Source organism: Phlebotomus papatasi, chromosome 3 (assembly GCF_024763615.1).
Source record: "Phlebotomus papatasi isolate M1 chromosome 3, Ppap_2.1, whole genome shotgun sequence".
Taxonomy (NCBI): domain Eukaryota; kingdom Metazoa; phylum Arthropoda; class Insecta; order Diptera; family Psychodidae; genus Phlebotomus; species Phlebotomus papatasi.
Genome location: NC_077224.1, coordinates 59,012,637 through 59,039,247, shown reverse-complemented (window position 1 = coordinate 59,039,247; position 26,611 = coordinate 59,012,637). Strand labels below are relative to the sequence as shown.

At 33.6% G+C, this 26,611-nt stretch overlaps 1 protein-coding gene across 1 annotated transcript; it reads right to left on the bottom strand.

The window, feature by feature from the left end:
• LOC129807105 (uncharacterized) lies at positions 1-26,611 on the bottom strand. The gene is made up of 12 exons (XM_055856147.1): positions 26,198-26,611; positions 18,912-19,337; positions 13,889-14,379; positions 13,599-13,814; positions 13,122-13,525; positions 3,021-3,753; positions 2,736-2,955; positions 2,029-2,671; positions 1,943-1,948; positions 1,097-1,864; positions 901-1,041; positions 1-843 (listed from the first exon to the last, which is right to left on the bottom strand). The coding sequence occupies exons 2-12, from the start codon at positions 19,268-19,270 to the stop codon at positions 772-774; spliced, it is 4,053 nt and encodes a 1,350-aa protein (XP_055712122.1). The 5' UTR covers positions 19,271-19,337; positions 26,198-26,611; the 3' UTR covers positions 1-771.

The window sequence follows — 26,611 nt, the reverse complement described above, 5'->3', positions numbered from 1 at the left end:
TAATCATTTTAGTAAATAATTGAACCTAAAGGAACATGAAAAGAGCATAAGAACCTTAAACAAAAATGTCGCATAACTTATTTTGAAACAACATCTGATTAGTCCTCAGTAGAGATCTTCAAAGTATTCATTGAATCTTTAATCAAAGATCCTGTCTTTTGCACTTCCTATGGAAATTCTGTAGACACAAAGAATGAAGAAATTAATTCATCTTTGAACTTTCTTTGGCAAAAATAGATATCAAAGATGATCAAAAGCGTCTGATATGTGTTTATGGGGAAATATTAACGTTTGAATATTGTGTTTCAATGTTGTGTTTTGTGTGATAAAATTGTCTGTATGTGATTTCCATTAAATATTTTCACCTGTTGGTAATCTCATCAATAAAATATTTATTTCATCTTCCTAAATATATTTTCTCTTCTATTCTGTGTGATTTTTTTTTGTATCTTAACCATCTTTTAAAATACAATCGCTAAGTTAGTTAACCGAGTTGATAAGACACTCCCCAGCAAGGCCAGATGAATATTCCTTCTTTCTTAAATTCCTTCAGCAATGATTTTTAGTTTTTTTTTAATCAGTTAAAACAGTGGAATTATGGATTGGGTTTTATATCAATTCACTACTCCCAAAAAAATAAAAACTTCAAAAATATTTTTTAAAATAAAGTGCTTCAGCTGCTTTTTTCATTAATTTCTAAAACACATTATGTCAGTTTTAACTTAATTTTTTTTGAAGCTTGGTTTATTTCCTCCTCCCTGTCTCATTAGCTTAAATATAAATTGGATTCTCCTGTCCGGTCAGGAGTCTAAACATCGACGTCGGCATTGTCTTCATGAGAATCTGAAATAAATTAGAAAATGAGCTAGATTCTAACCAGAGAAGGTCGATTTGCTGTACCTCTCCAACGGAAGTGGCCAGCAAATTGACGATTTTCTCGTGAGGAACAGCCACAACGCTCTGATTGTTGATCTCGATTATCCTATGACCCACCCGGACCCCTCCTCGTTCAGCAATTCCTCCTCTCAGCAAACTACAAATCTATACAGAATAGAATTAAAACTTTCGGTCTGTATTAATGTAGTCGGAAACTTACCACTCCGTTTTGAACACTAAATCCTAACTGATACTTAGTATTTGGTCGCTTAATCTTCACCTCTACGACTGGAGGACAGGGAACGACGGTGAATTTGACAACAGTCTGTGTTTTTGTGTTCTTGATGTACGTCTGGCACGTGGAGAGTGGCAATCCGACGAGACTGAGTCCATTGATGGCGATGATCTGATCACCAATGTTGAGTTGGCCACAACGAGCCGCAGCGCCAGAAGACAGAAGATTGGCGATGACAACTGTGGGCAGCATAGATCCCCAGCCTGATTCCACAATCACCACGCCTAGAATCTCTCCCTTGGCCTTGGGTACTACCACCTCCTTCTGCAGCTCCTTCTTGGCGAAGATCTCCAATTCGTCTCCGAAGATCTCCTGACTGTTGAGCACCTCCTGGTAGTCCATTTCTTTCACGAAGCTGTGGTCCTCAATGCCATTGGCTTTGAGGAACTCCATGTAGGCCACCTGGAAAGCCTGACCGATAGACTGAGCGATGAACTGGGCCTCGTCACTCTCAAAAACGTGGCAGATCATCTTGGGCGTCCGGTTGGGCTTCGGTCCGTCGTCCACGTCCTGCGGTACGAAGCGTCGACGCGCCATCAGAACAACCAGGTCGCCGATATCCGCGATGTACGAAATGGTACGTAGGGCATGGTCCATCATGATCTCCTTAAGATCCGTGTTCAGTACCATAATCTTCTCCGTCGAAATGAACAGGTCTACTTCCGTACTGGGTTGGTTTTCACCATCTGGAGCCTGTAATCCGAACAAATAAGAAAAGTTAGTTGCAGTTGCAACTCGTATCACTACCAGCTGAAGAGAGGATAGACTTACCAAAGCCTTCGGAAAAAGCGTTTTGGAGTTAAGCGATACATTTAGCGAAACTGTATATTGGGATTTGCATTTCAGGATTATCTTACCTTGATCCTAGATACAGCTTCCTCAGCCTGCATCATCCTCGTTGACTTTGTAGGTTGACCTTCGCAAACCAGTTGTGTAGACCCTAAATACCGGGCACGGAATAGGACTCCCTCAATAAGAACCTCCTTGTTTTTACTCTTTTTCTTCTTCTCCCCATCCTTTGTTGAAGCATTGGAACCACTAGGACTTTCATTAATTAAGTCCTGATGCTTCTCTCCACTTCCACTATCATTGTGCTCGGGTGACGAGACATTCTGAATGACACCGCTCTGTGAAGATAGATTGCTATTTCCACCTACAAGGTCCACAAGATTGTTATTGGTTGACTTGAGATTGGGCACCGTGGATGAGATCTCAGGAGTGGACGGAAGAAGAGAATTTAGACCTTGTCTGAGAAGAGATGTAGAATTGCTTTTGGGCACCTTCGGAGATAACTTTGACAAGGTTGATGCGCTAAAGCGACTCTTTCGTTCTGTCCATTTGCTATTCTCATCATAGAAGCCTTGATCATCTACTCTCTGGTGTCCTAAGAGTCGATCAGTTTCGAGATCTGTATCCAACTCTTCTTCTTCTCCACTTGCGCTCTTTTCATGCAATGCATCGAGTTCAGTGCTCTCAGGGATGTTGTCCCTACATCGGTAGCTGTGTATAGGAATTTTGTGAAGAGTACTCCAAGGATAGATAGATATAGGAATTAATGACAAACCTTGGAATCCAGACTGGTGATGTAGATATCGGAGACGAAACGATGTTTTCCGAAAGAAGATGGTTGTCTTGTTGCGTAGGGAAGGTCTTGGTTCGCTTTAGGGTTGACCGAATATCTTTTAAGGCAGCCTGAATATCCGGAACTGTTGAATCCAATCCGGCCACGGAAGCTTTCCTATGTGGAGCCGGTGCTGGAGGTGGAGGAGTCATCTGGACCATGTCTGTAAGAAAAAAACCCAAAAGACTTAGCGAGCCTTATATACCGGATCGACTGCAAAACCCTTACTTATTGAGTATAGGGACTCCAGTTCAGGGTCGGTATTTTTGAAAATGGTATTTGTGTTGAGATTGTGAATTGGTATTTCCGCAGATTCAGAAATTTTGGTATCATTCCTAGTGGTATTATTGGTATTGAGGAGGAATTCATCAAGTTTTTGCATTATGGGAGACCTCTTAATAGGGCTATCAATAATACTTTGAGCTCTCATCTGTTGACTCTGGGGTTCAATTACAGTCTCTGTGGTTTTCTTGTCCCCCATCAGTACGGATATTGTGGGATTGTTGTTTTCAGTATCCGAAGCATGACCACTGGACAATCCATCTTCCAGTACAGGCATTGATGTGTAGTGACGCGCAAATGCAGGATAATTTGTCGTGCTGTTGAAATCCCCAGAGAGACTATCGAGATCACCACAATTGGAATCATAGTCTGTGGTCTCTGGTGAATATCTGAAGCACCGTGAGTGCCTCTGTGGTGTGGAGTTGTGCTTGATTTCTGTGTCACCTAGTTCACCACTGCTGCGACTGGCTGAATCCAGATACACGTCATACTCATTGATTTCTCGATGGCTCTCAGACATTTGGATACTCCCGAAGCCATTCTGTTTCACAGGACTGGTTGGTGTTACATTCTCCGTGGGTGATTTTGTCACCATCCCCTCGGCCAAACTGTAGGAATTGTGCTCATTGTCCTTGTCACCCTCTTGATTGTTACTCCCACGGAACTCATAGTGAATGTCCTGTGGAAGATAAATCACTCCCTTCAGCACAGTCTCATATCATAAAGAATGGAAATAAAACTTTTCTCATTCTTCAATTTTCCATTAAATGGATCGATTCCTCTGTCTAAGAGCTTGAAATAATATTCTGGGTGTTAGAATTTTAATAATACAGTGATGAAGTGAATAAAAGTGATACGAAATTCTCAAAATAATAACTTTTATGCTTGTTCTTTACAAGTTGTTTTCCAAAAGTAACATTATTTGAGTTTGAGAATGAGGAATGGGCACTCCATCAAGTTGTTTTCAAGTCGTCATCTCTTTTTATATTTACACAACATGCTTGTAAGCTAATAAACATAGTCGGAAAATAAAAAGAAAATATTGTATAGAAATTTTAAATTGAGTTTAAATTAAAATTTTTCATTGCTCTATTTTTACGGAGAGGGTGGTAGTACGGTAGACTTTGTGGTACCCCAACGATTCTTCGAAATTTTTAAATTTTCATCAATTATTTTAAGATGGTTTTAAAATCTGATATTTCCTTTAGTTGTTAGGGGAAACTGGGGCACCACCAAACACGGGGTAGCACCAAACATTAATTTTTATTTTTAAACTACTTGGACTATCTCGACCATTTCTTAAGTGGATAAGCATCCCTATAATGCCTATAAATTTCTGTAAGTCTTGTCCTCTGAAGTTGAATATCTGATTAAAAAATCGCAGTGTTTGGTGGTGCCCCAGTTTCCGCTACTGAAGTTAAAGGCCAAACGGTTACATATAGCGAATGTGTAGTTTCTGGGTGACATTTTTCTTTATATCGACTTGAGTATCATTAAAATTATAGCTCTCTTAACACTTCTTCTGATATTATGATTTTTTTGGATATGGCTTAGACGTTCTCTAAATCGGATATTTCGCATATATACAAAAGTGTCCTTGCATCATTCTTCATAACATTCTTTCAAGGTCAAACGCTAAAAGTACGTTATAAAGCGCATTTATCAATCAATTGGGGCAAGTTTTGATTTGTGGGAAAAGTTTTGGAATTTCGAACAAATCGAATGTAGTTTAAACCGATAATGTAGAGATAATAATTATTTTTGATAACTCAAAATTAAATTGGTAATTTTCTACGCTAATTGAGGAATTATTCAAGTAATTTTTAAATTGATTTGAGTACAAATTACTTGTGAATCGGGTAAATCGGAAAATATACTGAAATACTCGAACGTGATATCGAATGCTGTGTATTCTATGTAACACGGGTTTCGGACTGGACGTTTAGCTCTGCTAATATCCTAAATATTTTATCTTACTCTAAGTTTTTGAATATCTAAAAATGAATTAGTTTTCAAGGTTTAGTCAGTGGATCATTTACCCTCAATATCCGATCTTAAGTCAAAATTATTCCAAAAATATTACCTGAAAAAATTTAAAGAGCTATACGTCTAAAGTTTTGATCTGAAGCTCGTATAAGTTGCTATTCTAAATAAATATTTCAAAAACGTCTATGCCATGGATCGAAATCAAATATTATTATTTGTACTAAGTCATATTTTATGATTGACTCCCATTGACCATAACTCTCGGAAATGCTACAACTTTTCAGAACAACACAGTTTTATACAACAACTGTTATGGGCCCTCAAATAAAAAAAGAGTATTTTTGATTGATTCGATGTGAATTATGAAGGATAATAATTTAATTAAATTATACATTCCAAGTTAATGACCTGATTTCGATAAATCTTTTATCTTTAAAATTATTTAATGTAAATAAATCAGTGAACTGATAAGTTCAAATATGGTCTTATGATAAGAGAATCCTTTAAGGCAAGCACGTGGCAAGTTGACTTTTTTATATGGAGCTATGTGAAGCCAATTTCCTAAAGTGATCTCGGACTCAGCTCACAGTGTTCCGAGGAAAAAATGTGTTTAAACAAAAATTTAGTGTATTTTATCCCTCGACGCGGTAAGGTGTCTTATAATACAAAAAACTTCTCAATTTTTGGATATTTAGCGTAATGGTCGCGAGTGCAAAAAAAATCCCATACAAATTTTAATTTAAGTATGAGAAAGTGGCTTCAAATTTCAGGCAACTTGCCAGGGGCTAGCTTTAAGGGGTTACGTGGATCAAAATGGATAAAAAAACAGCATATTTTTCTCTCATATTAAATTTTAATTTTTTGGAGAATTCCATATAAAAAGTATCATTTTTGAAGTATAGTAAACCACGTTTCATTTTGTAGAATAAGTTGTGATCAAGTAAACATAAAATCTTTCGTTAAAGTACTAGTTTGGATGAACCAATTCCGAGAAATCTTGTCCATGAAAAAATAAGTTTGTTTTTCAAAAAAAAAAAATCTCCAAACAAAAAACGGCTGAATTTTGAAAATTTTTAAACAAAAAAATTCAGAAAATATTGTTTAAGTTTTGTAATTTTACATGCCTAACCGTGCTATCACACTAGGATTTTTTTTTAAATTTGTAAATTCAATTTAATTTTCAGATGATTTGTTCCTATGCGTTATTTTCCACTAAAAACCAATTGAATTGATAGATCTTCACTTATTTATTAATAAAAACTAATAGTTGGTCCAGAAAAACCTGTTTAAATATGTTAAAATGTGGTTGCTCAAATAAATATGAATTCAGCAAATTAAAATGTTAAAATTGCTCAATAATTTCAATTTTATTGCAGTTAAACAAGTAGTTTTTTGAAGAAAATTATTCCTATTAAATCTATTTACTCGTAATTAATATTATTTGTGGCGAAAATATACGATAATGTTCAATTGTAGTACCGTAAAAAAAATTAGAGAAAATATAATGCTTTTTTTATTCTTTTTGACTCACGTAACCCCTTAAGAGGTAATAGTAATTTCAGTTATCCTTTTAAATCGAAAATTTTTCAACTAAGAATTCGTATAAATTCGATTTTAGGAGGATTTTCTTGGCTAAGAAAGGGTTAAGCGTCAAGTCAATTTTATTCATTTCATTTTTTATTTGAAGTTTTTCAAGGTTATCTGTAAATAATCTCAGCTATCATAATACGGGCTTCTGGTTTAAGGTTCAGCTATATGAATTAACTGCAATAATTTCTGATTAGGCAAGTTTTTTTTGTTAACACTAAACCTACCAACCGTTTTTGGTCGTTTTTCGGTCAAATTACAAACCGCGGTAGGGTAGGATACTCAACGAATTTGTCTTGGAAAAGAGTAAAAAATTAAAATTCAAACACTGATAAATATATTACATGCATATTTTAAGAAATTCATAAAGTTTGATATTGATATTGTACCGTTTAAATACGTGTTAATTTTAAACCGGTCAATTTGACCGGGTCTTGGTAAGTTTAGTGTTAAATTTTTATTTGGGATTCAATATTAAGTCCAAATAGTTCATTATATTTTTAAAAATCACTAAAATTGCTTGTTAATTAGGATTGTTAGACCTTCAGGAACTAGGCTAAACTTCTAGTCTGAAAGCTCTATAAGCTTATCTAGGCTTGTTACCTAGCTTGTCACTGACTTTAATTTATTTAATTTTCCAAAAAGGCCAAATCGAAAACAGATAAAAACCTTAGGAATTTTATTCCCAATATGCAGTTAAATTTTATTGAAACTCATTTGCTAAACAAATATAATCTAATATTCGAAACTCCCTATTCTAGCTTATTTCTATTCATTAATTCGTATTAAAATCCTAAAAGTGTTACTTTTTGGAAAATTTACACACGTGAAACTTCCCCACTCTTCTCTATCAAAAAAGCCAAGTGATTATATAAAAATTTTGCTTCTCTACATGTTCATATGATAAAAGCGACAAAAATCTATATGGATTAAAATTTATGTATAGGTGTTATGCAAAAAAGATCCTATGGAATTTCGATGAATAAAAAGCTTATGGAAATTCATATAAAAAACTGGTTAACAATATTTAGATTGGTAACTGGATACAATGTTTCCCTTACGAAGGATATTTGTGCAAAATACATATATCAAGCTGTTCAGCCTGAGGACTAGGGAAAACGTAAGTCAAATTGATTGAAAACATACAGAATGTCTTTTCCAACCAAACATCATCCCCTCAAAAGGTAATTATCCTCTGGACAAATGAAATTAAATGGAAGTTGAGGATATAGGACTTGGGGAATATAGTTTGATTGTACAACATTGATTCAATAATTGATGGTAATTGTAGTCCTCCCAGTTGAACGTAGAGCGACAGTTAAAATTCATGACCCAATGGAGTAATTTTGAATCCAATACTGAGGACAGCATGGAGAGTTAGTAAAGCTGAGGGTGGTCGAATAAGTTCATGAAAATACATGGGTGGCACCTTTTCTTAATTACCCCTCCAGAGCACAATTCCAACAAAGTCTAATGCTTTAGAGGTGATCGAATTTAATTTATATCCCGTATATTCTGATGTGAAAAAGATTCTGCCAGTTAAAACAAAAAAAAAGTGACTGTTGTTGTAGGGTAAAGGGCAGTTTGTTGGGGACGTTGGGGATATGAACTTTGAAGTGAGTTTGCAGTGTGACCTCAATTGCCATACATACACGCTCTCTGGGCCGGAATAACATGGATACCAGAATGAGAAAGTCCTTTTAGGACTCATGGGGATTTTACATGCACAGTCAAGTGAACTAGGAGCTTCAGAGATTAATAATTCACTTGCAAACACTGTAATTATTTTTTAATGAAAATGGCTATTTATTGTATTTCCGTCATATATGCTAATTTAGCAAAATGCCACTTTCAGGAATTGCACCAAAATCATTTTCCTCAATTTACTTAATGACGACTAAAACGATTGAAACAATGCAAAATTCATTAAATTTTCTTCCCTGTGGCAAAATAATATTATGATATTTGAAAATCTAAAACGTTTTCCACAAATTAATTTAGACTGCATAAAGAGTCGACTGTAAATAGAATTAATTGATTGCATTAAACCAAAAAGCCATCCCCTATTCATTTAATTTACCTGGGTGAGGTGGGATTTTTGGAATTTACTTCTAAACCAAATTTGAATCCTCAATAAAAATTTCTGAAAACTTTTCCCTGAAACACAAACTCCGGACTTTGTTTCGACAAATCAACTTTCAAGTATGCAAGATGTTGTTTTTCGAGACACCGCAACATTTGTATGCTTTTAGGAATATTCTTCTCCAAACATCTCAAGTAGATTACATTTCGCTATTCGAAATATCCCACAGAACCATGTTCGTGGTGAAATACTTTCTCTTAATTATTATTAAGAGGTCAACAATCTCCCAGATAATAAATGAAATTATCACTATATACGCACAAAGTGAATGAGACAATTGTGAATGAGAATATATCATAAGTTTAAGGGAAAGTTTGAAATTTTAATTAGACTATGTCGTGTTGAAAGTTTTGCAGTATAAATTAATTTGTATGAAATTCCGCTTGACTTTGAATGGAATATTACAAATTATCTTCAACATAATTATGCACAAAAATTTAATGGACAATAAATTTAACAGGAAATCAATTTATCAAACATATTTAAATACCATACGTTAATTATAGGTTATTATATAATCTACTTGTGATTTATGGCATTATGATTTGTTTTAAATGCAACCCGTAGTAATAATTGAATCAATTATTTAAATTATTCTTTATTTGAATTTTATAATATCTATTTTCCTTAATACTAAGTAAGGTTCACTTAAAAATAATTTAATTTTTAAATATCTTTTTTAGATTTGTTTTTAGTTTTTTTAATTATGTAGAAAACGTATATATTGTTAAATTTCCGCTTAAAAAATTAAAAAAGTAATTTCAATGTCGTTGAGCTAAGAAATAACGACTGTAAAATAGACCACGCCATAATATACCTAAAAGATATCTACAAGGAAAACAAAAATAATAAGGGAGTTACGTGAGCCACGAAGACTAAAACCAGCATAATTTTTGTAATATTGTTGTTTATTCAACACAATAAAAAAAAATTCAAATTCTTAAACAAATAAAAGTACAAAGCTCCTTCATTTCATTTAAAAATTTCAAAAATTCAATCGTTGGGACCTAATTTTCGGATTTTTTTTTGAAATCACTAAAAGAACCCTCAAAAATCCAAATTTAATTTTTTTCAAAAATACTTTGTTGAAGCCATAGTTTGACTCACCTGCTAACAGGAAATATTTAGATTTTTGATATCCAAAAATGAGGTTCTAACGACTCAAATTTTAGAATTTTTTAATTAAAATTTCAAAAAAATTAGTTTAAATGTTGTATTTTTATATACTTAAGAGCTTATTTTTTTTTAAATTAATATTTAAAGAAATCATGCTGGTTTTTAATCTTCGTGACCCACGTAAACCCTTAATGGGAGGGTACCATGTATTACAAGTTTATAAAAGTGCTCTATATTAGATGAAATATGCAGAGGCAGTCTACCAAGTCTGATCGGTAAAGACCGTTAAATAAAAGCTTACGAACAGTAGGGGCAAAAGTCACCCGAATCTACAGTACTGATATAAGGGATATAAAATTCAAAAAAATCCAGGACACAGGACGATAAGTTGGAATGGAACTCATCAATGGGACGTAGTGCCACCTAAGTAAGTAAAATAAGGACGATAAAGGCTAGAAGTACGTGTAAAAAATGCCTTAATCCTTCCGAAAAAAAATTAAGTCATACACTGACCCTATATCGAATTTCACCAAGATCACTTTAGTCGTTCTTGAGTAACTCGTTGTCAAAGCAATGATTTTTGGACAGGATAAAGCTTTTTTTAAAAGGATGCTCAGCCATTATCGTCCTAGATCCTATTGATCTTTTAATCTTATATCAGTACTTATAAAATGTGCCTATTCTCATTTCTGGAGAAAGATAAACCAACGCCCATGAAGTTTTGACCGTTCCTCCTTTCCAAATATTAGTGTTCATGCTCTAGAACATTTTCCCCGTGGTTTAGAATAGAACATTGGTCTCTGAACAAAAATTGTTACGTATATCAACACTGAGAAAAAAACGGGGCTGCGATTAACTTTTTTTTGCTCATAGCTTTAACGCTTTCTAGGTGTAAAATATATCAAACATTTTTAATGTTAATTTTACACCTTTTTAAGGGCAAAATTAACATGAAAAAGGGTGACTTTAACCCCTAATACACCTAAAAAGCGTAATATTAACACCGATTTCGGATCAATACTGCAGGGTAAAATAAACATTTCCGGAGTGTTATTTTAACTGTTTTGGATTTCTCTCACTCAGTGAATGTCTATCGATTGGCATAAGTCTCATTGGTGGCGATTCCGGGACCGTATTTGACTATTCTCCTTTTAACTTGTTTTTACTGCGCATTTTTGTATAACGCAAAGTATTCTGTGCATGTATTCTGTAGGGGAATTTTGTAACGATATGACAATGTCATATGACAAATTTTTGTGGTAAATTCGGGCGCAGAATAATATTATTACCCATCGAGTGAGTATCGAATGGCCATTACAAGGGGCTCTGTGAAGCTCTCAGTAACTTATTTGATTATGATTTTCGATTAATTTTTCCGAATTTACCACATTAAAATTTTTAAATTTGTCATTTGACATTGTCATACTGTTACAGAATTCTCCTACTGGACATTTGATGCTTTTGCCTAAAGAAATTAGCCTCGAATTGCCGTGCATTTACTGAGATCAACTAAGGATAATAATAATTGGGTTTATAGACTGAATATGAACTAATGCAATGTATCCTTGTATTACGTGGTAAAAAAATAAAGAATAATTTTTAGAAATCCATTTGACACTAAACATACCAAGACCGGTTAAATTGACCGGTTTAAAAATTTCTTAAAATTAACACATATTTAAACAATACAATGGGTACAATACCACTTAGGGTAAGTGTGCCAAATTTCGGCATAGTTGCATGCAAGCGTCAAAGTCTCAAGTTTGAAATGTAATATTTTAAATAAAAAGTGATTTTTTTTTATTCTTTCTTCTGAAAAAGTGTTGCTTGGAACTTTGTAAAGACTTTACTGTCTTTATTTACTCTAAATCATTCTTAATACATTTTAAAATGAATAAAAATATAGATATAGCTTTGGTACCCTATTTCGGTCACCTTCATTCTCATAGTTCCTTGTACTTCGGGAATTCTTCCAATATCTTTTTCACATCATCTCGTTTGTCGTAGCTACATTTTTTGCTATTCTTTTGCATTGTATAAGCTCTAGAGTACGTAAAATTTAAAAGTTCATGGAAATTTGAGGTACAAAAACGGTGGACGAAATTGCAAGCTGGCCGAAATTAGGCACACTTACCCTACATAAGCTTTATGAATTTCTTAAAATGTGTATGTAATATTTTTCAGTGTCTCCGTTTTATTTCTTCTTCTTTTCCAAAAAAAAATTGTTGAGTATCCTGTCTACAGCGGTCTGTCATTTGACTGAGTGCGCTAGGAAAAACGATCAAAAACGTTCGGTAGGTTTAGCGGGTTTACCTGTAATTTTGGGCCAATAATTTCGAGGTGCACCGAAGACGACCGATAACTTTGACTTACTAAAAAAATGCATAAATTAAAAAATGTTAATGATAATTTTAAATTTGTCAAATAGTCCTGAAAGTGTTAAATCGATGTCATAATAAATGGTCACTATGACGTCAACCATTCGACATTAAATTCGTATTAATTTTGAAGGCTTTCATACTCGTAAAATTTTAGTTATTTTACTGGCGTTTCTTAATGATGTTTAAACTACGTCGTTATGACGTAATATTATACTTCTACCTTGCAGTGTCACTTGGGTATTCCATGTCCACTTTTATTCTTACACATAGATTAATTTTTTTTATGAAAATCAACAATTTTTTACAATGTAAATATTATATGAAAATTGTTCCATTAAATTTTATTTATTGTAAATTTTGAATTCAAAGGATTTTTTTTTGTAACAAAAAATTTTATACTTGCGTCCCTTACATCTCCGGATGCAAAATTTGCATTTACAACGATTATTGCTCTTATTATTCTTGAAACAATTCATTGATGCATTGTTTACGATGCATTAAAAATAATTTAAAAAGTAATAAAAAAAACCTATTGAAACTCAACTTTTAAATTTATTTGAATATTGTTACTGATGTGATTATCAGATGAATCAGGGTGGATTTAAATCTCGCTTTTTATTGAACACTTTTTGTCACAACCGCCAATTTATCCTCATTTCCGCCTTAGTGTTATATAACGTCATATGGTCAAACCATAATTTTTTGTTATAGTCTATATTCCATTTCCCTATTGCATTTTTTTTTGTTAAAATTTTTGAATGCCATAAATGGATAATAAAAAAAACATTATTTAAGCTTAAAAGTTGTCTATAGTGTCTATAGTGCTGTACTCACCGAACTATCTACATCGCTTCCATTGAAGTCACTGAGCTTTTCCAGAGTCTTGTCATCTTCGGCTATTGGACATTTGAAAAATTCTTCGAGGACTTTACGTGTTTCTGAGAACTCATAAAGGTAATCAAAAGTGGACAATTTGGGGTCTGGGAGAGAGTATTCCGAGGGAGATTGTATGTCAGAGGCATCATTTTTGGGATCCTGATCCAGGTTCAGGTCAACAGTGGTTGAGGGGGGTTCCTTGGGCGTTGGCATGATTCTCTGTGGAAAACCTGGTCGTGGTTTGAGCTTTGTGGCTACGGATCCGTAACTCTGGGCTGGTGTATGACCACTCTCTTCGTAGTACTGATTGATGGCACTCGATGTGGCTAAATGGCCAAATCGCCTCGGAGAACCATCGTATTCTGCAAAAGTGAGAAATAGTCCATCACATTCTGGGTCTATATGGGTAATTCAAGCCAACACGTGACAAATTACCAATAATGCCAGAGACATTTTTTCCGCTCGACACATATCTCGTAGTGGTGGCATCCAAATGGTTACCCATCTTGTGATTTATTTGCTCCCTGGGTGCACGACTGTGCTCAAAAATATCCACAGTCTCCTCCTCATCGTCATCGTCATCCTCCTCACCATTCTCCTCCTGAATTGTTTTGTTCTCTGACATTTCCGATTCCGTTGTTATGCGCAAATCTACGACAATACCAGAAGAACCACATTAAATCCCTATCCTCCTAACACCCCATTTACTCAAGTGAGATAATTACTCTGCCAAGTATCCCCTATGTCATCGAACACAACCACCTCGCCATCAGTAACAACCGCAACGCTCCTCCCTGAAGCTGAAGTAGAAACTGCTGCAGCCTGAGCATTTACCGATTCAGCAAAGGAATACCCTTCCCCATGACTGACAGGACTCCTGCCTACACGAATGTGATGGGATGGTTTCGAGTGATGGGACCCCACCAGATTACGACCAGATATACCCGACCCAACAATACCACCCTCAGCATCAGTGAGTTCTGGAGAATTGAGCACTGTACTGACTGGCGTAGTATTTGGAGTCCGTGCTCTCAGGTCCCAAAATCCCAGTTCTGAGTCCTTCAGAAAAGGATTCTGATGATAAGAAGCTGATCTCTGGACGTGGTTAAAGTGTTTCTGGAAATGCTTTGACATCATCTCAGTTGAATTTGTGGTATAGTTAGACCCATAGTCCATTGAAGATTGACTAGTGGTTCCGTAGTAGTAATTGCTGAATCTGCAGAATGAGAATTTTTAAATTGAAATTGAGCATTACCTCTGAATTCTATCATAGCTTTCATGTCTTTGTAATGGGCTTATTTTCTTTCATCCCATTCCAGGAAAATCAATGTAAAAGAACTTTTTATCACAAATATTGAGTGAGTCACATTAATGGTTTTTAAAAAGTAATCTCTTTTCACTTTGAAAGCGCAACTTGAAAACCAATTTGTTTTCTGTGCGCTCTTATATTCATTACAATCATTAAAATTATAAGACGATGAACTGCGACACAGACTTACACGTAAACTATGTGCAATAATGGTTCATAGTGATGACCTAAATTCAAGTTATTTATCCTCAAAATTGAATATAATATTCTGAAATTCATGGAAAGCTTCTCAAGATTCAAACAATGATTAAATTCTTTCAAAATTATGTATTAAAATAGTATTTATTTATTTTTCGAGTTTCACAAAACCTTTATTAGATTTTCCGGGCTTCATGAAACTGTTGTGAAGGTTTGTTTGGCTTAGCGAAAGCTTATTGAAGCTTTTCGGGTTTATTAAAGCTTCTCAGTGTTTTTTTTTTGGGCTTGGTGGAAGTGGGACACCTTTGAAAGTGGGGTACCTTTGAAATTGGAATTTTTCATCTACATTTAAATAGAATTGAGCCTTATCGATATATAGGTTAGCTGTCCAAACAGATACCTCCTCCAAATGGAAATTTTTCTCTACTTCAAATGGAAACGTCATTGTTTTCATGATAAATACAGTACTAAATTATTATATTTATATATTTTCTATACCACAGTTTCATTATTTAGTTAATTATGCTCCAAATAAAACGAAAATCCATTCATATTCACAAATTTTGATTTGTTAATTTCTTAGAAAAATTAAAAGTATACCTTTTCACCATCGAATTTTTCATCGATCGACCATGTTTTCCAATGAAAAACACAATAATGTGACTGCTGTATATTCGTTTTGTTTAATATTTATGTCATATTTCTGGGTAATTTATTTAAATGAAGTGCTAATCTTTATTGTTGACGGAACGTGAAGTTTTCAAATGAAATAATTACCTATTTCGTGAACAAAAAGGGTTTTCTGAAATGTTTGCAAATGCTTCAATAGGAAACCTAGGAAATATGATTTTTTGGAGAGATTTTCCTATTGTTTTAGATGGGAAAGGAGAAAAGACCTGGGATAAGAACAAATCCTGCACTCAAGAGCAACTCAACAAGGTTTTGGAAGTCTTTCGCCGCGGCTTCAGTTACACTATTTGTCTCCAATTAGAAACTTTCCCTTGTCTCCATTTGGATTAATATGTTTCCAATAGAAGCATTTTACGCTCGCGTATTTTTCTTGTATTTAAGAAATTTTCGAATTATATTTAATCAATTTTCACTAAACAGTAACACTCTAGACGATTCAAGGAGCAAATTTATGTATTCTCTCCAGAAAAATATGAACTTAATGTGTCAAATGACAGACCGCGGTAGGATAGGATACTCAACAAATTTTTCTTGGAAAAGAGGATAAAATTAAAATTTAAACACTAAAAAATATATTACATAGGTGAGACCGGGGTACAATTAGCCAGGGGTAGAAGTAGACAGTGGATTTTTCTCGTTTCCCTTAAAATGTAAATTGAGCCAAGTATTTTTTAATGAAAGTAGGAACACATCCCCATATTCCCAGAAATATTTGTAAGTCTGATACTGTTATCCTACAAGTTAGAAGCATTTTTATAAAATGGGTGTAAAATTGTAGTTTTGATGTTACAGTTTTTGGCCCAGCATTTGGTTTTCTAAGTTTTTAGTCAAAATCTCATAGTTTTACTTTGCTTCTTGTTTAATAAAGTTAATTAAGAGATATTTTTCACTTGGACAATAATTATCTACGTTTTTATGTAATATGATAAACACTTAAACAGTCCTCGGGGCAGGTGTAGCCACTCTTCCGTGACGGGATAAAACTATTGGTGATTTTTCACTAATACATGGATAATTGTTAGATAAAAAAGTACTATTGATATTCCAAGCAATATTGCCATTTGTATGCGCAACTTGAGAAATATATTTTTTAAGGATGTTTGTATAAATTTTTCAACTATTACAAAAATGTCATAAAAAAGTCAGCTAAAGCCTTTTTCTATAGGTTTAAGTGATATATTTAGCATCAGTGGGCTTCAGTGTATCAAGTAAGACAATATGTGGTATCTCCAGTTTAAAATTTCGTCTGGAAAACTGGTGGCAATTAGTACCCTAAAAATGGCTATATCTACCCAGGTCGGGGCACGTGTAGCCAATGTGTCACACTTTTTTCATTATCCTCTCTAGAAAAATCAAGGATTTTAGAGCTTTGAACCACACTGTTTCATATAGCCAATAACCTAATACTACTTATGAAACATAAAAATATTAGACAAACCTTATCATTTTTTCACAAATCATGCGCCAAAAGAGCCTCTTGCTGACTAGTACCCCCGTCTTCCCTACATATTTTAATAAATCCATCAAGTTTAATAGCAACATTGTTCCGTTTAAATATGTGATAATTTTAGAAAGTTTTAAAACTGGTCAATTTGACCAGTCTTGATAGGTTTAGTGTTAAAGAATCTATTATAGCCATACATTTTAAAAGCTAGGCTTAAGTCATACATTTTCTGAAAAAGTTTCGTCAGATTCATTAATCTAATATGGGAAAAATATGAAGTCTTCGAAGCTAAAGTATGTGCGAAGCCTAAAACATTTCCCCTAATTTTAATTGTTATATAATTAATTATTATTGTTTTTGTCTATTAAATAGAATTCAAATAAGTGTGAGTTTAAAGTTAAACTCAAAAGGGTATTTCAGTTAAATTTTGTTATATTTATTTTTACTTTTTTGCTTACTTATTTTTTTAAGCATTTGTAATACTTTGAAAATATTCCAAGAAATTTTGGAATGGTTTAAATAAAATTTTCAAAAGAATTTTGGTTTGTTTTAAATTTTCAGCCAAGTCACATGCATTGTAAAAACTACAAAAATGTTATCCAAGATACACACCAAACATTTAAACAAAGATCAAAATTGTGTTGCTTCCGCTGAATTTGTTCTTTTCTTCCAATTTTAATGTAGATATTCCTTGCTTTTGCTTAGATCGTCCGTTTTTATAACAAATATTTAAAGAAAAAATAATCGCTATAGCTTATATGCTTATAGGTATACTTTATGGTTAATGTCTCAGCTTATTTAACAAATAATGGTCGCTATTTTTAATCGTTTATGTTATTTTTCCATTTAATTTTCAGAAATATATTGGCGTTATAAATATATAATAAGCTAATAACTGCTAATAAACTTAACAACAGTCATTTTTCTTTCATAAATATGTGGTAACAGGACGTGCATGATGAAAAAAATCGTAAAATGGTTCAACTGGAAACTATAAATCCTTTCATTTGAATACACTGAAACAAATGAAATGACTTTGTGTTGTAATTTATAGCTTTCTCTCGATATAGAGAAATTTTATGAAAAACTTTGAAGAAACACCCCATCAATCATATCTCAGTATTTCAGTTCTGCTTAAGTTTTCCATGGTATATAACGAGTAAAGTTTCTTTCTAACTTCATTTGTTCTCTCTATCGGTAAACTCTTTACTAGGCCCCGGGTTTAATTTAGTCTTTGAAATATTTGATATGAAATTTGAACAGATGATGATTGTGTAAATTCTAATATATCGGCAGCTCCATTCCATTCTATTCTAAGTCGACTTAGAATTATATTACTCCGAGAGATATGTTGTTTCTAAGACCGAGATCTAGAAATAGTGAAAATTTTGTGGTACTCCGGCGTTCGGGTAACGAGATACAGTAGACTCTCTCGCAATCGGACATATGGGGCAAAATGTCATCCAAATTATCGCGAGATTTTGGCATTAAAATCATTATAAATTTCACAAAAAGCGCTCAAATATAATGAATCAAGATAAAAGAAGAGGAATTACAGTAAATTTGCTTTGAAATCAAACATAAAAATTGTCAACAAAATTTTGTGCCCGATTGAAAAAGAGCCGATTAAGCGAGAGTCAACTGTATTCAATTTTTTCGAAAAAAAAACTATACGGCAGCATGTAGAAAATCGCCAACTTCAAATGGCTCTCCTTAAAAGTTGTCATTCTGAGATGGAATCATTGAATAATATGGAATGGAACTGTCGATATGTTCATTTTCGTATTTTCAAATCCGAAAAAGTTAAAATAACATTCCGGAAATGTTAATTTTACCCTGCATTATTGATCCGAAATCGGTGTAAATATTACCCTTTTTAGGTGTATTGGGGGTTAAAATTACCCTTTTTCATGTTAATTTTACCCTTAAAAAGGTGTAAAATTAACATTAAAAAATGTTGATATATTTTTACACCTAAATAGCGTTAAAATTATGAGGAAAAAAAGTTAATCGCACCCTTTTTTTCTGAGTGTAGGGAAAGCATTTGTCGTAACTGATATTTGTTTGTTCTACATTTAAAATGATAAGGATTGATGGAAAGTCCTACCTGTCGGGTCGTCCGGAGAGGGCCGTAGAGTCATGCGTTGAGCTGAGAAAGGGATTTGTAGCCACAGACGATGACTTGGCCAGGGGGATGCGAACGGACGAAGAGTTGGAGGACGAGATCGATGACGACGGCGGTGACGCGGGTGGATGGTTAACCGGATTCAAATTGACATCGTTTCGCGGACGACACTTGGGGAAGAGCATCGAGATCTGCTCGGACAGGAGGGCACCACCGACGACGTTCCCGCCACCAGACGCTCCCGTAGATGATTCACCGGCTGTCGCAGCGCGTCCCAGGCTGCCGTGATTTGCCGCCGTGGGTGTTTTGGTGTCAACGAGGCTGATTGTTGTGCTCACCATGACTATAAATGGGGTGGAAGATGGCTCTTGGGCGAAGTACTATGGCCCCGCGGGGAGGAAAATATGCCTGAAGTGGAAAATTTGCGAGAGAGCAAATTATATATTTGTCACAATTTTCGTACTAGATAAGGACATAATTCTCATTCATTTGGAGATAATGAAAAGCATTTAAATTTAACAACCCTCATACCATCCCTCCTTCCGGATACATCCCGTTCATATATATATATATATATATACAATTCATGGTAGTCGGAGAAAGTTGAATACCATAAATTTTTGTCTCTCCTGCACACACCGCAACGAAAGGAAAATTTTACAGACATTTACTCTAACGATTTTTATGCTCCTCTTCCAAGCACATATTCTCCGTCTTGGATACTTTTTGCACCCTCCTTTGCGAGGGGCAGGGAATTATTATTCTATGTGTCTTCCACTTCACATTTTTCTTTTTCCCTGTACTAATGCGAATGTATATAGACTTGTGCGAAAAAGACGTATAAATCCACAAAGTGTATATTTCTGTAACTCTATTGGATATCTTTTCACCCCTCGGCCCCCATTTAGAATTTTGATCCTCTTGATTCCACTGAACTCTTGCAGCCGTCTGTTAAGCTGCTCACAGACACAGAAATTTGGAGATTCAGACTTAAATTTCGTACACAGAAAAAATATTTTGTAAAAATGTTCGTAAATGTTTGTAAATTCCTATGGGATTGTTACAAAATGCTCGTGAATCGTATAACCCACAAACAAGTTCGTAAAAGTTTGTACTTTTTTCACAAACATTGTTCGTAACATGATCATTTGACGAACATTTCTTGTACTTTTACGAACATTTGTTCGTAAATGTTCGTAAACACACAAAAAATGTTCGTAAAATTTTGTCATTTGTTCGTAAATGTTCATAAAATGTTCGACAGGAGAACAAACATTTACGAACAAATGACAAAATTTTACGAACATTTTTGTGTGTTTACGAACAAATTTTTGTAAAAGTACAAAAAATGCTCGTCAAATGATCATGTTACGAACAATGTTTGTGAAAAAAGTACAAACTGTTGATGATTTACCAACATTTTTACAAAATATTTTTTTCTGTGTAGGGATTCTCCGGTATTAAAACCAATTCTAAAATTTTAATGAAAACACGAGTTAAAAGCATTCCAATCTTGTCCTAATTGGTTTAAAAATATTTTTCTAAAGTCGCTAAATATTTTGACCTTGAAAAAATAACTAGAAGGAGTATTTTAAGGTCATTGACATGTAGGTGCCAGCCTCTATTCCATAACCTTCAAAACATATTGAAAAATAAAAAAAATGGGAGAAACCGACACAGAATTAGGCATCAAATGAAATTTATCATAGCCTAAATTAGTGAAAAATATTTTTGAATCATATTGATAAATATTTCAATTAATAAGAAGGGATTTAATAATTCTGAATAAATAGTATAGTTTACTCAATATTCTTTCTAAGGAAAATTGATACATTACACCATTAATTCTACCACTGACTAATATTGCCCTGGTGTCCCCTAAGAATTAAAAAAAAAATACCTAAAAGTATGTGCTTTAGAAGGAAACGGGCGTAGTGCTGGAATTTTGAAAGTAATGCTTATGATGGGAAGGATGACTTATTGAGGGTCTACCGTAGACTATGAGCCCCTATCTCTAACCATTTGCTCTCCAACAATGCTAACAATTAGACCATGTTGCTATTTTGGTTTGAAATTGTTTAATTCAGAAAAAGAATTGTTGAAAAAGGAGTTTCTTTTCTTGATTAGGTAAAGTGTAATTTTTTAGGTGTCAGAAAACGGGGCATAGGTTCATGTTTATATATTTTGTTTTCACTCTTTCACTGCAATAAAACGTTTGAACTAAATGAAAATGAATTATAAATCAATTTTATAATGTTTAGGGTAAAGTGGTACAAGTTGGACAGTGGTACAATTTGGACAGGGCTTTTTATCTTGATAAATTTAGTACTTCATTTTTATTTGTATATTTTTAATGCTTTATTGTTTTATAAATGGTTCCTTGTGCTTAAAAACAAATTTTGTACAGTATTTATCAAGCAAAAAGCCATGTACAACTTGTACCGGCGAATTGTCCAACTTGTAACACTATGTCCAACTTGTATCACTTTACTCTATCCCTTTTAAAAGTGTTTGAAAAAAAGAATTAAAAATCTTATCTTTGAAAATTTAACTTTCAGAGCTATGAATAAATTGACGAATTGTGAAAAGCATTAGAAGAGTTGTTGATCTTACTCAAGAGTTTATTTTTAATAATTTTAAAATAAAACTAAATCAGTTAAAACTTTTTCTATAACTTGTTTTATATGTTTTTCTTAGTAATTGTGTTTAACTACCACAAATTATTAATATTTTAGCTGTGGTTTTTTCATAATTGCAGCTGATATGTTATACTGTGGTCTGGCCATTCACCTGCAATCGATATTATATTCGCATGGCATCATTAATCCAGAAAATTACCAGCCATCCAAATAAGGTTCTGTCTGTCCGAGTATGAATTATGTCCGTTTGGAAAGCGCTATGCAATTTTCTTTTTTATAGTAATTTTTATTAGTTTAATTATATATTAATTTTTTATTAGCACTCTTATTTTGCTTTTGAAACTTACGTATTAATTTATAATTTGTTTCTGTATATCCTATTTTTTCCAAAATATTTTATAAAAGCAGGTTTTGAATAAGAAAAACCTTGTGCTAATAGGTAATAATATAGGTAATAATATATAATAATATAGGTCTTAAAGTTTACATTGTTCTAGGGTGCTTTATAGGTTTGAAATAGGGGAAACTGGGGCACCACTAAACAGGGGTACCACCAAACACTGCGATTTTTTAAATAGGTATAAGATTTCTGAGAATGAGACTTACATGAAATCATAGATACTATAGGGATGCTTGTCCAGAGAAAGAATGATCCACATAGTTCAAGTAGTTTAGAAATAAGAATCTTTTTTCGCAAAATTGTGAGTTTTTGATAATTTTAGTCATTTATATATCTACCTGGAAAATAAAACTGAAATAAGTTACATCAAATTTAACTACACCAGTACTTTCCTACATGTTTTGGGATAATATTTATGTATCTACTAAAGAAATTAATGTTCACATTTTTTTAAAAGAATATAAAATCCATCACAAAACAGTGTTTGGGGCACCAACAAACAGGCAAATTTCTCACAATTGCAGATGTCGCGAGCGTAGCTTAAATGGCAAAATTTTTCCTCTTATATTTCTTACTCTTCATCTCCCTCTTTGTTCGATTTCAGAAATTTATATCCATTCATGGGATTTTCATTCAAGACTCAGGAGAAATATAGTTTCAAGAACCCAATTTTGCATTAAATGATTCTTAATGATTCTTAAATGATTTTAATCAAAGATTGACGAATTATTTCTCGATTTTATTACAAATAATCAGAAGAGCGCGCAAAATTTGAACTTTAGGTATAGTGTTTGCCACGATTTTAGTGGCGCTGCTTTCCATTCAGAAGTCGAATGTTGTCAAAATGATGAAAAATCCCTTGAGAAATATGTTCGGTGTGCAGTGCTTTAGTTTTTTGTTATTTTGCTCACTCATTCTAAATTTTGCAGTGCTTTTTTGAAAATTACTTACATTTTCAATACCTTCTTTATAATTAAGAGTTGTGGTGAATTCCCAAAATAACTTCAATGGGTGAGAAAAACAGGTGTTTTTTGGTGCCCCAGAACGTGTTTATTGGTACCCCGGGTGGTTGGAAAAAAGCGAAAAATGCATGGTGATACAATTTTCCTTTTTACGGAGAATTGAAGTGCTTCACGTAATCCTTGTATACATTAATATGCAGTCTATACCTAAGACTATAACATGGGATAAGCAACATTTTTCTAAAATTCACAGTTTTCTTAGGAAATTCAGTCAAAATCGCATCTTTCAAAAGTGTTTGGTGGTACCCCAGTTTCCCCTATATGTAATTTAAATTGAAAATACGGTTATTCGAATCAGACAGATATAGGAGTTTTTGTACGTCGTTGAAGGACGATCCACCATTAGGTCGACCTAGAGACATGTGCTTTATTTCGCCCCTACCCTTCCTGTTCCTTTCTCAAACCATATTTTTTGGGATTGCTCGAAAACGCGTTATGACATTTTTTTTCATTTTTGGATAATGTGTTAGAATTTATCCAGATGAATATTTGCTCTCTAATGATAAATTCTATGTTACCCAGTAAGGCTAGTAAGTTTAGTTTTTATAAGGAACATATTTTTTTAAATAAGTCTTATTGTCAAATTTAATCATTGTCGACAATTTGCGGATATTTTCAAGGGTCTCTCGACATTAATTTTTCCATACGTTTTTGCATAGAGGCAGTGAAATCTAATGACAAGTTTTTCCCAAAGAGAATTGGCTTATCACTCTGACATATTTCAAAATTGCGCATTAAAAGCTATCTAAAAATACATATTTCATAATGTTTGCCGAAATAATACAAGAATTAACAGGCAAATTTGTTGCAGTCGCGGTACAATATCTGTAAATTTTTTCAAAGAAAACTGAAAAGTAGTTATTAATTAATAAATTAATTATTAAATAGTTATTTTCATTTAATGCAATCAAGTTGATGGGCCCTTGAATATTTTAGTAATTAACTCTTTAACGACGAGACACTTTTTACGGACCGAAAATCAGCAATAAAAATGAAACGGATAAACAAAAATTGTAAAACGTCTTACATATAACCGTCGTAATGCAAACAGAATCCGATTTGGTGTATTTTTTGTGTCTATGAACGATAGAGACAAAAATAGCCCAAAAATTTAAGTAATTTTTCTGACAATACCAATGAATAATATTTTTCGCTTTAATGAAAAATATTACATGAGTATTGTAGTTTTTATTGCCAAAAGGGTTTTGTGTAAAAAAATCGGAATTATAGAAAATAAATAAAATCAATTATGAATTTGAGAAATTAAAAATCCGCCATTTTTGAGCTTAAATATTTACTAATACAGCAAATAGCTAGAGACTTGCAAAACATATTCTAGATTCCTTCCACCTTCTACTTTACAATTATGTACAGACATAAGAAAACAATAACTTTAGGTAGTCAGCAAAAATTATTATCTTTATGGGACACCGGTGTTCCAATCGTCCTTAAAGGGTTAATCGGAAATATAGCCATGGCTAAAACCAATTATCTCGTACAAAACTCCATTTTGTAATTATCCGAGGCACTTTCCCTTCTTTTGAGCAGTGCAGTGAGGCAAAAACATCTTTATAATATACATAATATCTACCAGTAACCAGTCAAAAACTTTTCTGGTTATCGTACTGAATTTGGACCCAGTTCATTATAGCTGTGAAATTGTAGGACAGTGGCACGTAATGGACTAGCAGTTGTTTGCGGCGTCAGTTATATCAGTAAGTAAATATGATTTGTATGTAGCTTAATTCCTCGGCTTTATAAGGCGTATCCGTCTAAGTTTGTGCGTCATGGTATAGTACCGTACCGGTCTAAGTTTTACAATTGATGCTAATTAATCTCTTGATCTGATTTATCCTCTCTCTATATCTAAAGTGCGTTATAAAATCTCTGAAACATTGCAAAAAGTTAATAAAGAATAAGACCAAATTCAGATCATAAATTCCGTGTTTATATATTAGAGAACTGTTAAAAGGAATATTAAAAAAATAAAAAGTTATAGATAAAGAATCTTTTTTTTTTAAATGTTTCTTATACAAATTATCCTTGAGCATCATTATCATAAAGTGTAAGGTTATTTAGATAAAACAGGGCATCTCTGAAATAGTTAGCTGTAAAAGTACAGAAAAGTTTATGTTTGTATTTAAAACAGAATTAGAACAATTTCTTAATGTGATTTTTGGGAAATAGCATAATTCGAGGGAAATTTTTACTATTACTTTGACCAAATTATTGGTGATTTCGTTTTTATATAAAATGGTCTGAATTGCAATAAAAGGTCAATTTTGCTGCAATTTTGCAAGAAACTTATACCCCCATGAAATCAAGCGGAGTATTGGGTAATTTTGGACATTTTTCCCCACTGCACTGCCAGGGCTCATAGTTCCCATAAGCTGATGAATTCTATCACTATCTTTTCCATGCAGGATTAACTTTTTGTCACTTATCACTTAAATCAATGGGAAACCTAATCACTTATCCCTATTAGGGTCGCTGATTCATGATACCCAGTTTATCAGCCCACGCCTGTCGATCCTCCGCCACTTCAGGAAGATGTTCGGGTTCGATATCAAGGCACACCAAGGCAAGATCCTGAATTTGATTCAGCCACCTTGTCTTAGATCTGCACCGAGATCGAGGTCTCCTCATACTGGCTTGCATAGCTTTTCTAAGAAGTATTATAATCTTTTTAATTAATTTAAAAATTCTTTTAATTTATTTATCTTCCTATCAAAAAATCAGTCTCACAATCAGAACCATTAGAAGCTTGAACTTCTAACAGATTGCTTTTAATTATTATATTTTCCGTAATGGTTTCATGTACAAGTTTCCTTGAGGAAAGCCTCTATATGTTGAGCGTTTCAGAGGAAATTGTTTGGAGTTAATTGAGAGATGCTGTATGAATAGGTTTTGGGAGGATGGGAGTAGAGGTTGTCGGTAAAGAAAACTGTGAAAATTCCCAAGTTAAGGTGCATGTGAGTCATCCCACAAAACATTAGGGAGAACATGTAAATGCGCGGAGGGTGCGAGTGAGAAAGAAGGGCGGGCTGGATGACGAATTTAAAGCCAAGACCAGAAGGAGGGCTTCAGAGGGATTTTCCGAGTACTCACCCAAGGGTGAGAGAGAGAAAGACAGAAACATGAGAGTCAAAATTAAACTATTCATCCTACTGTTGGAGAAAAATCGATAATTGAACTTATTCCACGTACTTGTGTGTCTCTTTTTTCTTCAACCCTCAGCACAAGGAACCCTTTTGGCAGGGCTTCAATCACAGACACTGGACAATCCTAAGGGATAGTCAATCTCAGCCATATTACTAATACAGTTTCCAAGTTGCTTTTCCACTAATGGACGTGCTGGATTCGATTTTTCAAATACTCTAGATTCTAGAATTTTCACATCACTGCACCCTCTGGTCACATCTAAATTCTTCCAGACACTATCACTGAGATCCTTGGTCAAATGTTGGACTAGCACTAAAAACAGCCACAATTATATCGACTTTTCACTTATGAAGAAGTAAAATCTCAGTGCAAAAATGAACTTCCTTTTCACCAAAAACTCCGTAGCTATATTACCCTTCTTCGTGTGTCTTCTACCACAATCTGCTTCTGACTCGCGCT

Coding starts and splice junctions, on each gene's coding strand:
- LOC129807105 (XM_055856147.1), bottom strand. CDS start 19,270: ATGGTGAGCACAACAATCAGCCTCGTTGACACCAAAACACCCACGGCG. Junction 1,042..1,096: donor TTAGTGTTCAAAACGGAGTG/GTAAGTTTCCGA, acceptor TATTCTGTATAG/ATTTGTAGTTTGCTGAGAGG. Junction 844..900: donor TGGCCACTTCCGTTGGAGAG/GTACAGCAAATC, acceptor AATTTATTTCAG/ATTCTCATGAAGACAATGCC.